The sequence below is a fragment of the Epinephelus fuscoguttatus genome, linkage group LG10, assembly GCF_011397635.1.
Source record: "Epinephelus fuscoguttatus linkage group LG10, E.fuscoguttatus.final_Chr_v1".
Taxonomy (NCBI): domain Eukaryota; kingdom Metazoa; phylum Chordata; class Actinopteri; order Perciformes; family Serranidae; genus Epinephelus; species Epinephelus fuscoguttatus.
The window spans coordinates 42,453,072-42,467,614 of record NC_064761.1 but is presented as its reverse complement, the minus strand read 5'-3'; the positions used below and the strand labels follow the sequence as shown (position 1 = coordinate 42,467,614).

At 44.1% G+C, this 14,543-nt stretch overlaps 1 protein-coding gene across 2 annotated transcripts; it reads right to left on the bottom strand.

Moving 5' to 3' along the window:
- Window positions 1–1,726: 1,726 nt before the first annotated feature.
- Window positions 1,727–12,432, bottom strand: myoc (myocilin). Of its 2 annotated transcripts, XM_049588204.1 has the most exons (5): window positions 11,701–12,432; window positions 7,957–8,022; window positions 7,782–7,874; window positions 2,968–3,179; window positions 1,727–2,876 (listed from the first exon to the last, which is right to left on the bottom strand). In XM_049588204.1, exons 1-5 carry the CDS (start codon window positions 12,191–12,193, stop codon window positions 2,295–2,297), a joined length of 1,446 nt encoding a protein of 481 aa, XP_049444161.1. In that variant the 5' UTR covers window positions 12,194–12,432; the 3' UTR covers window positions 1,727–2,294. The 2 variants fall into 2 exon arrangements, with proteins under 2 accessions (XP_049444161.1, XP_049444162.1); XM_049588205.1 differs by lacking the exon at window positions 7,957–8,022.
- Window positions 12,433–14,543: the final 2,111 nt, after the last annotated feature.

The window sequence follows — 14,543 nt, the reverse complement described above, 5'->3', positions numbered from 1 at the left end:
TTATTTATATAGCACATTTAAAAACAACCTCAGTTGACCAAAGTGCTGAACAGGCTATGCATTATAAATAGAATCAGTAATGAATAAAATAAGCCGAATAAAATAAACAATACAACATCATACAGTGAACAATAAAAAGATCATAAGAACAAGATGTCATGCTTAACAAGTGCTGAAGGCCAGAGAGAAGAAATGTGTTTTCAAAAGGGATTTAAAATGCTTCAGAGTTGGGGCAGCTCCTATTTCAATCAGGAGAGATACTGTCGCCTTTACTTTTGAGCCTGGATCTTAGAACCTCCAGCAGTGATAGATTTGTAGACCTCAACGCTCTCATTGGCGTGTGTGTAAGGAGGCCAGTGCAGGTGTGATGTGATCACGCCGGCGGGCTGCTGCATTTTGAATCACCTGCAAACGCGGCAGTGATGACTGGTCGAGTCCAACATACACAGAATTACAATAGTCTAGACGCGAAAAGATGAAGGCATGAATTCCTCTCTCTCAAAGTCATGTGGAGGGAGGTAGGCCTTCACTTTACTCAGGAGTCTAAATTGAAAGAAGCTTGTCTTAACTGAACTAATCTGTTCAGACTCTGAGACTAGTGGAAAGAAACAGTCCAAAATACACAAATAGCTGTTTGTTTTAGTTCAGATTTCTATTCTGGAAATGGATGCAAAAAGCAAATATTTAATCAGACTTTGCATATTTAAACATAAAATTTCAGAAGATCTAACGAAAAAAGTTTTGTCTCTGCAAGTAATAAATGCAGGGATTTCATGATGTATTACTTTTGACTCAACAGTCATGTTTTCACAGCTTGGCTAGCTGAAAGTGATTTATAAAACAAGACATTGCTGTCCTGTGAGAACCACACCTCTCCAAAAAGTCACTCTCACAAGTCAGAAAAAGAGCACCATTTCAAACTTTCCCTTTTTTCAGTTGGTTTATGGTTCATTTAGCCAAAGGGGACAGTTTGCCCCAAAATCAAAAATGCATTTTTCTCTGAGTGTTGGAGATACCATCCTTCACAGATGTCTGCCTTTTCTCCAATATAATGAAACTAGATCAGCTTGTGGTGCTCAAAGCGCCAAAAACTACATTTGAAAAACTCAACAGCAATGTTTCCTTCCAGAAATCATGACCTGGTCACTCAAGATAATCCACAGACCTTGTTGTGAGCAGTTTCATGCAGGAACTATTTTCTTTCTAGGATCTACATCTGTCAAATGCATCACATCACCGAGCAGAAGGAAACATCTACTGCTAGCTTCAAACACCCCCAAGGTGGCTAAAGTTACAGCTCAGGAGCACGAGCTTTGTCCATGAGTAGATGCACGCTTCCTTCTGCATCGTGATTCGGTGGAGAGAAAATGGTTCCTACATGAAACTGCTCACAACAAGGTGTGTGGATTAGCTTTAGTAATTGGGTCATGATTTCTGCAGAGACATTGCTGTTGAGTTTTTTTAATTTTTTGTGCCATCTAGTTCTGGAGAGAAGGCAGACATCTCTACGTCCGATACTTCCAACACTCAGCAACTCACACCAAACAATCTAGGAGTTCAGATTTTAGTGACCATATCAGGGGTTTTTATTTGTCAGCAACCAGCAATGTATATGATTTGTTAACGATTAATAAAGTTATTTGTTTACAGCCTATAAGCCCTCTTAAAGTGGTACAAATACTTGTCTGAAGTGCACAGTATGATACAATAATGGCCACATAAACTCTTGTAATTTAGGAAGAAGTTTATTTCATTTGAACATTATGTCATTGCGTTGACTACAGTGTACAAGTACATGCAATATTCAATACATGCTGAGTGAGAGAGCGGTTTATTTAATACAAGATGTTGACAGGTGAAACACTGCAGGGCGTGTAGTACCACAGGAGTTTGTGTTGGTAGTTGTATGCTTTGATTATCCCACTTAGCTTGTAATAAAATGCATTAATCTTTCAGTCCTCAAATATATATATAGTTTATCAAGAAAACAACAAAATTATACATCTGAATTAAAGGCAGTACAAAAATAATTCCTCTACAAACATGCTTGTGGGCCGTGCCACAGCAAAAGCCCTCCCACTGAAGAAAATAAAAATAAAAAGCACACCTGCGGGGGACACTGTTCCTGAAACGTCTTCATTTCACGTTGGAGTTTGGTAGTTAGGCCTTTCTACACGCTGATGGTGTTGTCTTTGTAACTACGACTACCACACACATTATGCTCTAATGCTTTGAGTCTTTGAAGCAGGAACAGGTGAGCAAATGTCGCTTTTCAGCAGTCACTCATGGCGGCCCTAGTTGGCCTGCTGGCGCCCCAGCCGGATGTCATAGGACACCATGTGGAAGTTGTCCCAGGCGAACAGCTTCCTCTGGGCCAGATTATAGTCGATCATGCTGTTGTAGCGGTACTTGTTCTTGAAGGGGATGAAGACGGACTTCCCCTGGCTGGTTTCAGTATCGTACATGTAGTTGATGATGGTGTCGGGCGCCGTGTAGCTGGCCACGGTGTACAGCTTGCCGCAGATGATGAAGGAGTTGGCTACAGAGTTCTTCCTGATGTTGGTCTCCCAGCTCCTCTTCACCTCCAGACTGTGTGGGTCCAGCTGCGAGATCACGATGGCTCCTTTGGCCTTGCTGGTGGAGTAGACGGCCCACAGCCCCTTCTCATCCACAGACAGGTCGATGTCCGTGTAGCCGCCCCAGGAGTAGGGGTACTGGCCGTGGAAGCCGGCGTGGGGGAGGTCACGACGGGCAGCGGTGGTCTCAGAGGCCAGGTCGAAGCGGATGATGGAGCGGCTACGACGCCTCTGATAATACAGAGAGCCTCGGTACAGAGTGGCACCAGTGCTCTCCACCAGCTCTGGCAATATCAGGACCTGTAACGGGAAAACATGAGACAATAACTAGGAATGACCTCAGATTTTTTGGCTCATTCCCATGACCAAATATCATCCACGTGACACTGACCTTAGATGGAAAGCCTTTAGCGAGTTGATCCATGTCGTCATATCCAAACAGCTGCCTGACGTCAGAGCCTATGGTGTCGATTCGCCACACCATGCTGGGTCCATAAGGCGAGACGGCTTCAGGGTCCTGCATCCAGACACCGTATTTACCTGCTATGTTGTCTGCCTTCCTGTGTGTGACCGGCTCACCAACAGAAACCAGCTCCCCACAACCTGCGAACAGGAAGGAGACGGAACGTGATTTGTGAGACACGTTCAAACAAGCATGAATTTACAATGGCTGCGACCATGTACGTGCATATATCCCGCCATTGCCCCATTTTAGCCAATTGGCTTGACCAAAAACACATGGCGTTTTAAGTCTTTGGTTACAGTTGGTTTGGGTTGGGTTTAAGGACGATTGGGAAACAATGAGGGGCTTCAACGATCTTGCAAAACAGTCATCCTCAAATCAAAATGTTCTTTATAAAGTTGATCTGACTGAAAGAAATACTCCACCCCTCAAATGACCTTTTGGGAATTTGTGAAAAAAAAATGTATTTTTCTCGCATCTGATAAAGAAAGAATCCAAAAACTGTAAAAATCAGGATGAATGGAAGTTATAGGGGTCTCATTTATCCAAGCGTATGCTCAGTACTTTAATTTTTAATTAAATTTTAAGCTGCTCATCTCAGCTGCCTATATTAAGTGTTTCAAAGTGTTAGTTTCAATTCACCAAGGTCACACAATAACACAAACAGAGATGGCTGCAGTGGTACACCAGCAACTCTTGTGTTCAGCGAGGCAAAATTACCGTTTTTGTCAGTGAAGTCTGGCTGTGACTTGAGCATAGATAAGTTTCACTTTGAGCTCAGCTCCCCATCAGAGAGGGCTGTGTGTGTCAGGAGTAATGAGCAGACAACTGGATAAATGAGACTTGAGACTTGCACCTCGCAAACTGTGTGAGAGTTTGTAAATGGATGTTTTGATATAGCTAGTTTTATTGTTTTTCAGTGCAGACCCCCAGTTCATCAAGAGTTTACTCCGTTTTTGGATTTTTTGTTCACCGTAGAGGCATGCGAGAAAAACAAAGTTTACTTCATGAATTTAATGTAACATGGGGCGAGTAATTCATATACGAACGGTCATTTTGGGGGGTGAAGTATTCCGTTGAGGTGACTTCAGGAGACAAGTCATGGGGTCAGTGGCACATTAAAGGGGATCTACATGTATGTGGCCGAGGGGATGATGAAGGTAATCTGATAGCTGGTCAGGGGTGAGATGAGGTCATCATCTCTCATCATAGAGACAGACATCATGTCTAGAGATGCTGCCTGACATCTCTGTTAGCCTCAACTTTGTCTGAGTCACCGCCATCAGAGCAATTCATCCTGGGCAGGAACTTCCCGCTGCTTGTCTTACTGGGAAAACGATAAGGCAGGCTGTATATTTACCACTTCCTAAAATACACAGTTGCTCTCCGGTCCGGGACGTAGCACCAGATCAAGGCTGGATAGAAATATACGTCTTATAAATACACACCATTACCATTTAACCTCCCTGCGGTGTGGTCTCATCAGAGATTGTATGACTTCACGTGTTAACTGCACGTGTATTTTTATGATCTCCCAAACAATCGAACCTGCTGAGAGGCATTCAGTAGCACATGGTGCAGATTTGAGAAGGGGGAGGGGTTAACAGCGTGTGACACCCTTGTTAGGGGTGCTTTCCTTTTACATTTACGACACAAACGTGAAACCCGGGCAGGCCCTCATACCTGCGGATTGGCATGACTCTGGTATTCTTGCCCCAAATGCTGCAGTATTAATAGCAGTATTTGCTTTGAGGCTGTCAGCAGGGGGGGTTGAGTGTCATGTTTGCCAGGTCAGATGGACAGAGGGGGAGGAGGAGGAGGAAGAAGGGGTGAGTGAGAGGGGTAGTAGCTGTTGTGAGTGGATTTTATGTAGAGAGGCAGCATATCTTCACATCTAACTGGATGAACTTTAAAGGTTTATTTCAACCAAAATAGGGGCGATGAACAGTGTTGTTGGAACAGTGGAAAGACTCACTAAGATGCTTTTGTGAGTTTAACTTTAATTCTGTTGACTTTAAAAGAAGTGTATAATACAATGCTAAAATTACTGTTTATCTAAATGGAGTCTGGTGGGTTGGGGCTGTTCCTGGTTCAACAAAAAGCATCTTACTCTTTAATAAAAAGGTCTATCTGTGTAGAGAACCTTTCCATAATGTGTGTCAGACACTTACTAAATACTAAAAACCCAATGTCAGTGGCAAAAACAAGCACTTTTAGTGGACATAAATAGACACTGCAAATGAGTGTGTGCATTTCAGCCCGTTTTGACACTGCCATGACAGAGCTCTCACTCAATGCCAGAACAATTTCAAAGATCATTGTTGCCGTGAGAAACTCGACACAAAAACTTGTAAAACACTTGCAGACATTTTTTTTAAAAAAATATTTTTACATCTTGTATTGTTTACATAAATTTAAGCTGGGTTGCCATTTCTTTGCAGTTTGTGCGTCAAAGCTACCAACTGTTGATCAGTGGGATAGGACGGAGGAATGTGTATCACACTGATGGCGTGTCATTGTGAGTATGCACAATACAAACAAAAGGCTCCACAGTGCTGTCAGTGGTCAAAGACTCCACAAGGTTCCTTTAAAGCAAAATTTCAGTTTATTTCAACCTGTCTCCTATCGTCCTAAATTTGTTTCAAGTGACTAGTGACATAAAAATAATAGTTAGCATGTTAGCTGTTAGCCTAGATACAGCCAGGGCGCATAGTAGCGTCAGACCTGTTAAAAGTGAAAGGGCATACTTCAAGTGCAAAGTTAGTCCACTAAACAAGCTTTTTTTCCACAAAGACCGCCTCATATCGTTAGGATAAATGTCAGAGAACATATAGAAAACCACATGTAAACGTGTTGTCTTACCTTACCGGTGTGCTGCCATGTTTGTTTACCATTTAGCTCTGCTTTCCAAAGCACGGCCAAAATATGTCTCGCGAGCTCTAGATAAAGCCCAGCTGGATACTACTCCAGGTGGAGGTGTCTCGTCCTCGGTCACATCCAGACCTTGAAAATAAGGCTGCAACCGGTCCCATTCCTTGCAGCAGAGGCATTCCTCTTCTGTGGGCACTGGGGCACAGCATTCACAGGTACACCACCAATCTCCAGAGCTACGCAGCCTTGCAGCAGCCATTCCTCCTCTCTCGTCCTCTACCTGTTGCCTCTCTCTCTCTCCTCCTCCGTTCTTCAATTTCACAAGCTCTTCGTCAGTATATTCTGGCTCAAATAAATAAGGGCGGCCATCAAACTCTGCAAAATCAAATTCCTCCTCCACAAAGTCAAAGTCTGGCAAAAAGTCAGCCATTATTCTATAAATCTTTCATAAAATAAATGAATGAACTTTTCAGGCTACTGTCCGGTTCTGCCTTCCAGCTGTTGCTGCTTGTTCTCGCGAGATTTCGGCCATGCTTTGGAAAGCAGAGCTAAATGGTAAACAAACATGGCAGCACACCGGTAAGGTAAGACAACACGTTTACATGTCATTTTCTATATGTTCTCTGACATTTATCCTAATGATATGAGGCGGTCTTTGTGGAAAAAAAGCTTGTTTAGTGGACTAACTTTGCACTTGAAGGTTGCCCCTTCACTTACATTTTAACAGGTCTGACACTACTATGCGCCCTGGCTGTATCTAGGCTAACAGCTAACATGCTAACTATTATTTCTGTGTCACTAGTCACTTGAAACAAATTTAGGACAATAGGAGACAGGTTGAAATAAACTGAAATTTCCCTTTAACTAGCAACTAACTGGTGGATTCAATCACATTTTTTATTGTAGCAGGGGGACACTAGGACCCAGGCGAAATATGGCCAATCAAGGTGAGAGCACCTGAGCTGTTAAGAGGCTCATGGAGCACAGGTGTGTGAGCTTCATTCTACATTTGTTAACACTCCTGTGCACATGCCTGGTAAGCCAAACAAACTTTGTGTTTTAAATAAATGTTTTTGTTGAGGCAGCAAAGTGGTGCGAACACGTCCTGGTTTCTAAGTATAAATATTATAGAATTAGAATATTATATTCTTTAATGTATGGTTTTATCTTTCAGTGCTGCAGTTGGTGTTGGCCTTGGTATACGAGAGCAACTGGTGCAGTGGGAGCTCACCTGTGGAGTTGTGGTGATATAATTAAAGGTTTGGTGTGTTATTGGTAGAAGTTTGGGTGTTTTCTGTTGAATAAAGAGGCTTATTTTGTGTGTAGTTTTGGTTATCCACATATCGTATACTTCCAGTGCACCAGCCTATAAATTGGTGCACCACAGGGGGTGCAGCAGGACACACTAACTTTTAATTGCTTTTATATTACAGCTGACTGTTGGCTTTGTTACTGAAGTTCACCTGGAGCTATGTGAAAGTGAACTTGGGTGTTACATTATTTTTCAAAATGTTCATCGGTTATCTTACTATGGTTTGTGGTTTTGTTTGTGGTGCAGAGTAAAGGTTTTTCTAACATTTTTTATTGCATTCCTAAAACCATTTGTTCTTGCGTAACACGAAAACAATCCAGGGATTTGCATGATGATGGTTGATGGCGCACTTTTGTCAAATTGCATTTCCATTGCACAGTATGGCCATTAAAGTAGAGACTGATTTTAAAAGTCTGCAGTGTGTTAAATAAAAATTAATGTCTTGATGTTCACTATAATGGATTGGACGAGTTTGCAAATAGCAGAAATGGAAAACTATGGATGCCTGACTTGTTAGAAAACCTAGATTCAAAGAATAATTTAAACTGAAAAGACAGACCTGTGTTGTCCTCAGATCCATCAGGAGCTGGCACCTCTGTCACCTCGGCCTTCAGCTCCTGGAAGCCCGGAGGTCCGTACTGCCACGCTGAGTCTGACAGGGAGAGATGGAGACATGGGTTTAGCTGAATAAGAAACTGCAAGGTGGAGGTGATGCTGCAGGAAACGTGTCCCACCTCTCAAACTACTGCTGTCTCCCTGCCTGTTGGGCCTGGTCATCAGGTGAGACATTGGATTGGAACCTAAACACACACACACAGGCTGAGTTTAGTGATTCCTGTTGCACATTTCACAGCAGCGTACAATAGTTAAGGGAGATTGTTTGTGTACCCAAACGTGGCTATGGCTCTACTGACAGCAGGGAATGTGACAGCAGAAAACAAACACCGCTGAATGGATTCCCAGCTGCTCCGGAGTCAGGCAGTCGGTAGATTGTACGACCATAACACACACACACATTCAACACCCATCTCATCAGCGCTCTCAGCTTTATGCCCTCAAAACTTTAAACCAGTCATTTGGCCTCCTCTCCCCTGTATAACTGTCAGGTATCAGCCTCCTTTATTCATCCCTTCTCTTGTTTCTCCCCATTTACCCTCAACCCTGTCCTCATTTTCACTCCTTCCTGAAACCATTACTGCCTGGAAACACAAACACTGATGTTTACAAAAGACAAATTAGCTTCTCAAAAATGTTTTCATGACAATATATATAAAGTGTGTGTGTGTGTGTGTGTCCTCAGGTATTTGTTTGTGTGAGCACGTGCCCTCTGTGTTCTTGCACGTGTGGTTTGTCCGGTGATTTCAGGCGCATAATGAGCCCTAATGATGCAGAGAACATTAAGCACCAGCATCTGGAAGCTGATGTTGATTCTCAGCGTTGATGACGAGGAGAGGGGAGCTGGCATGAGAAAGTTGTTAAAGGTAAGGGTTGAGCCCGTTTAGAAGTTTGTAAAGAAAAAGGTCAATGGTGTTTTGAGGGTTACCGCGGGGGTTAAAGTGAGGCTGTTCCCAGAGGACACAGCCATTCATCATCATCCCAGGTAAACAGCCACGTTCTCTTACTGTCTTTTCCCCGTGGTGTGTGTGTGTGTGCGTGTGCCATATGTGCCCTCATATCCTGCCTCTTTGTTTGGGATGTCACTGAGCAGACTACCATAAACCTCGCAGACCAGACAGGGCTTAATTTCCAGGGGGAGGCTCAGCCAGAGGAGCCAGCAGCCGAATCAACTGCTGCTTACAGAGTTCAGCTGGAGCATTCCCATAATATTGTTGTCATGAACATTTTTGCATCCAGGCTTTTATTTTTCCTCCATATTCATAATTCATGGTTCAGTCAACAGATAGAAAAAACACACTTAAATTGATCTAAAAATCAGCCACAATCTGTCCATTTAGTCCCTTTGCCTTCTGCGTGATGTGTATGTTGACTGGAACATCTTAGGAGTTAACAGAGCATCATTTATGACTGCTGGCTGCACACTCATGAAAAGTAAACATATGAAAGACACAGTGAAATCAGCTGTGTTTTGGTACTGGGCTAAACCTGATAAACTGCACATGCATGCTCTCCTCAGTGACCAACTATAACTTGTTTAGGCACGTATTTATATTAGTTCTGCTTTGAGCACAGGCCAGCAGAGACGTGGACTTGAGTCACATGACTTGGACTCGAGTCAGTCTTAAGTCACAAATTTGATCACTTGAAACTTGACTTGACAAAATCAGAAAGACTTGCAACTAAAACTGAACTTTAGCACCCACTTGGACGTTTGTCTTTTGACTAAAAAACACTTGATACATTCCCCCAAGCACAAAGATCAAAAAGATCATAAGCGCTTTTCATCCCCAGCAAGTCGACACGTTAACTCCCAAGATCCACTTTGGTGGAACCCATCCAGTAGCATCCAGTCAAGCTGTAGGACAGAACCATTAAGAACTGACATTACATTACTGAGCGCCAGTTGAGGAAAAAAAAGCTACAAAAGATAAGTGCGTTAGCGAACAAAAACTATGCGGTGGTCAAGAAAAAGCTAATAAAAGCATGCAAAACATGTAGGTAGAAAATTACAGACGAAGACCAAGCAGCAACCTCCGGGGTTCAAAAATGAAGCCAGCACAAGGTGCCAAATATGACACTTATTTCAATGGCCACTTGAGGCTGGCTCTGGAAGCCAGTCAGTCCCCACAGACCCCCGTGTTAAAATGCCCAACTTTACAGCCGAAATAAACATGTTTACAGCCTCGTACAAAAAAACAGTTTGGGTCTCTGCAGCTAATTTAATTAATTTTCTTTATTAAAGCTTAGAGTCATGCATAATTAAGGGTGGGGCTGTTTTGAGTGACAGGCTGTCTGCCAGTAGTGTCCTTGGCTTCTCAGTCAGATCCACCCCCCACTCCTCCACAGCGCCAGCCTTTCACCCAAATATGGTCACTTCTGGCTCCAAAAAACCAAGATGGGATGTGACTCAGGACTTGTCAGTCTTGTTTTGGGACTTGAGCGCAAAGACTTGAGCCATACTTGTGACTTGCAGAACAATGACAAAAAGAATATGGTAACTTTAGCTTAAAGGCTTGCTGGCTTGTAAAAGGTCATGTTTGAAGTCATAAATCAACATCACAATATATCAGCTGATATATTTTGGGGTTATAATTGTTATTGAAAGTCATAACCTCTGTTTGAGTTCTAAACTTAAAGTGTTTTCTTTTAAAGTTATGATCCATGCTAAAACACTTTTATCCCTTTGCTCTTGTTCTGTATCGTCCTCTCACTATGATCTATTCCACATCTGCCTCTCGCTCTAAGGGTCTCTCTCTCTCTCTCTCTCTCTGTGTATTTAAGCCTGCAGGTGCAAACATGAGGAGCTTAACAGATAACCTTGAGTATGCAGGAGACAGAGTATATAAACTCTCCTGATGCAGACAGAGTAGAGATGTCTGCTGGACGGGGAGATGGCAAGGAAGGATTTATTGCTGCTGGCAATCTCGGATTTACGGGCACTACACTCTGGGAGCCAGGAGGGCAAACAGAGCGATGGCTCAACTGAGGAAAGAAAGGGGGATGGTGGGTGAAAAGACGAGCACACGGGCTAATTAAACAGATGTTTGGCCACTGCAAACACACAGAATACCGGAGCTTAACCTCACTGGCTCCAAGATAACTCCCCAGCTCTGTGCAGCCCTCTAACCCCTGGAAGTATAGTGTTCTTGGCCCTAAGCCCTCTGCGCCCCCCTCTCCAGCCCTGACCCACCCGGCGTCATCAAAAGCCCTGAGATGAGACCCTGGCACGGAACTACCACTTCCAGAGTGTGCATCACATTTCAGCCCCCCCCCTCCTTCCCAACCAGGCTATTCACGCCGTGCTCGCCATGCAGAGGGAAACACCAGTCATAAAGAAAGCAGGATCTGCTCATAAATACTGAAGTGACCCTCTGTGGCCTGCCACCATCACCCATAAACAACGGAAACCTGAGCCAAGTAATGGGGCAGCCAAGACATCAAACACACAAAAAGGTACATGTGTGCACACGCATTATTCCACTGTTGTATGTCAGGGGATATATGGAGGAAGATATGGTGTCAGGGGGAGTTATACTGGCTATCTTTGTTGCTGCAAACACACACACACACATGGGACCCCTGTGCCTGTGCAAAGCACTGGAATATTGTGTGGATTAATGCATCATTAACTGATGACATTAGAGCTTCAATTTATCCTTCAGTCACAGTCACTGGATACATATTTCAACAGAGGACAGCCTGTCAGCAGGTCTAGTTGTGCATCTTAATTGCAGGATTGATAGGGGAGGTCGAAATATAAAAACATATATGAGCCATAAATCTAATCTCCTATTTATAAATGTCATTAACATTTTTTGGATAGCTCCTAAAGTGTGTGGTGGTTTGAGTGTAACTCTTACCCCCAGCAGGTCTTGTCAGGCCACTGTCCTGCAGAGGGGGGCTCGGTGGCACCACGGGGGTCTGTGGAGGACAGGGTCTGTTCCTCAGCCTCTCCGTCTCCCTCCTCATCTCCTCCATCCTGCGCTGAAGCCCCTCCAGCTCCTTCTCCAGACGCTCCTTCGCCCCCTGCAGCAGGTTCCTCTCCCCCGTGACCCGGTTCAGAGCCTCCTGAAGCCCAGACTGAGCTCTGGCTCCAGCTCCAGCCCCTTGGGAACCTGCAGTGTCCCCTCCGGTCAGTCGGGACACCAGCGCCTCCAGCAGGCTTAGTCTAGCCTTCAGGCCCTCCATCTCGGGGCCCCCGGTTTGCGGGCAGCTGGCCTCGACAGGGCTGGGCACAGTGAAGGTGTACTGGCATCTTCCACTGCGGTCGTTTCCTCTCCACAGAGCAGCTCGGTCCTGTGCGTCACCTTGCAGCAGGAGCCCACACATGCAGAGCGAGAGAAGGAGGAACATACTGGAGACGGTCCGTCCACACAGATCAGAAGTTTAAAGTCTCTCTCTGAAGAATCACTTTCTTCCTTCTGTGCAGCCTTTGTCTATTTGTCAGCTCTCTGGTGGGATTCTCCTTTAATCATCTACTAAATCCCAATTTCCTGATGCTGAATTTCTGTCTTGCTTTGTCTCACTCTTTTCTCAGGTGTCTCTTCTTCTTCTATCCTCCCTTCTCTTGTTCTGTCTCTCCTCAGTGGACAGGTCTGTAACACTGAGCTCTCCCCAACAGCTCACGGGATATTTATACAATCTGGAGGGGAAGGAAGGAGGGAAAGAGGGAAGAGAGGAGAGGTTAAAGGGAGGGAGGGGAGAAGACAGGGGAGGGGGGGTCAGAGGCAAAGGGGAGGGAGGGAAGAAGAAAAGAAAAAGTCGTGAGATGCTGGTTGTTTTGGGGACAAAAACATCCAATGATCACATGAGTTTGAGTGTGAGAGTCCGTCTCTCTGTGAGAGCTGATGTTTTTGGATGCCAGGGTCCAGCAGGGCAGCGCTCTGTCTTTTAAATTTGTGTAATTCAACCCCACTTGTGTCATTTATTCATGTCTTATTTGTGGAAACATCCCCAGATATGCATGATGCAGTCCCATGTGTCAAAGGGGATCGGGCTGAGGTTTGGCCCCAGCGTGGCAGGGAGAGCTGGGCCTCATTGGATACAATTACCTCCTGAGGTGCCGGTGTCCTCTTTCATATTGGTAGAGTGCCAGAAGGTGACGCAAGCAGCCGATAAGGTTGTCATTAAGAGGGGTCGAGGTTACAAGTCAATTGATGAGCGGATGCTTGACGCTGACCCCGACACACACTGGGTCCCTTCAGCTGAGTTTGTTGTGGGCGGTGTGTGAGTGTGAACATGCTGCACACTCCACTCCGTTTTTTTTAAATGTATATTTAATACAACATGAGTGAGCTGCCGTGCACCACAGCTCCCCGAGCTCACTTCCTGTCACTTGCTGCCGGGGTGGATTTGTTTCAGTCCCTCCTCCTCTCGTCTCTTTGCTTTAACACAAAATCACAGCCGCTGCCTGCGAGGCTCGCTTCCACGGTCATGTGAGACGGAGGACGAGCTGTTGTTTATTTTTAAGAGAGGCAGGATTAAAGGTTTGGAAGTGAAGACACTTGCTCAAAGATGCACGCAGTGAGGCAGGTGTGCAGACTCACACACTTTCCAATCACAACAACCCTCGCCTTACAGGTCTCAGCTTACCCTCATATCCTGCGTCTTTGTTTGGGCTCCTGGCTCCTCTGCTACACTTCTTTTCCTCACGCCTCCTCACATGTTCAGACTTCTTGTCATGAGTGGATTCTCAGACAATGACAATGGGCCCCTGGACACAGATATGCAAAGGGCCCCAACTCGTCTCACATAAGAGCAAGACACGCAGACTTTATGGTGGCTTTGTATCTTTTTATAGTCATTATGCATCTTGTGTCTCCTTGTGGTCGTTTTTTTGTCTTTTTGTAGTCATTTTGTGTCTCCTTGTGGTCATTTTTTTATCTTTTTGTAGTTGTTTGTGTCGCTTTGTAGTCATTTTGTGTCTCCTTGTGGTCGTTTTGTGTCTTTTTGTTGTCGTTTGTATGTCTTTGAGGTGAATTTGTGTCTCCTTGTTGAAATTTTGTGTCTCCTCCTTGAAGTTGTTTTGTGTCTTTTTGTAGTCATTTGTGTGTCTTTTAGGTAATTTTGTGTCCCTTTTATGTAATTTTATGTCTTTTGTGGTTATTTTCTGTTGCTTTGTAGTCATTTTGTATCTCTTTGTGGTTATTTTGCCCATTTTTTTAGTTATTTTGTGTCTTTTTGTAGTCATTTTGTGTCTCCTTGTGGCTGTTATGTGTCTTTTTGTTGTCATTAGTATGTCTTTGAGGTGAATTTGTGTCTCCTTGAGGTTGTTTTGTGTCTCTTTGCAGCTGTTTAGTGTCTTTTTGTAGTCATCTGTGTGTCTTTTAGGTAATTTTGTATCCCTTTATATAATTTTACGTCTTTTGTGGTTGCTGTCTCTTTGTAGTCATTTTGTGTCTCCTTGTGGTTGTTTGGTGTCTTTTTGTAGTTGTTTGTGTCTTTTAGGTAAGTTTGTGTCTCTTTTATGTAATTTTATGTCTTTTGTGGTTGCTTTCTGTTGCTTTTTAGTCATTTAGTGTTTCTTTGTGGTTGTTTTGTGTCTTTGTTGTCGTTTGTGTGTCTTTGAGGTAATTTTGTGTCTCCTTGTGGTTGTTTTGTGTCTCCTTGTGGTTGTTTTGTCTCTTTTTGTTGTCGTTTGTATGTCTTTGAGGTGATTTTGTGTCTCCTCCTTGAGGTTGTTTTGTGTCTCCTCCTTGAGGAT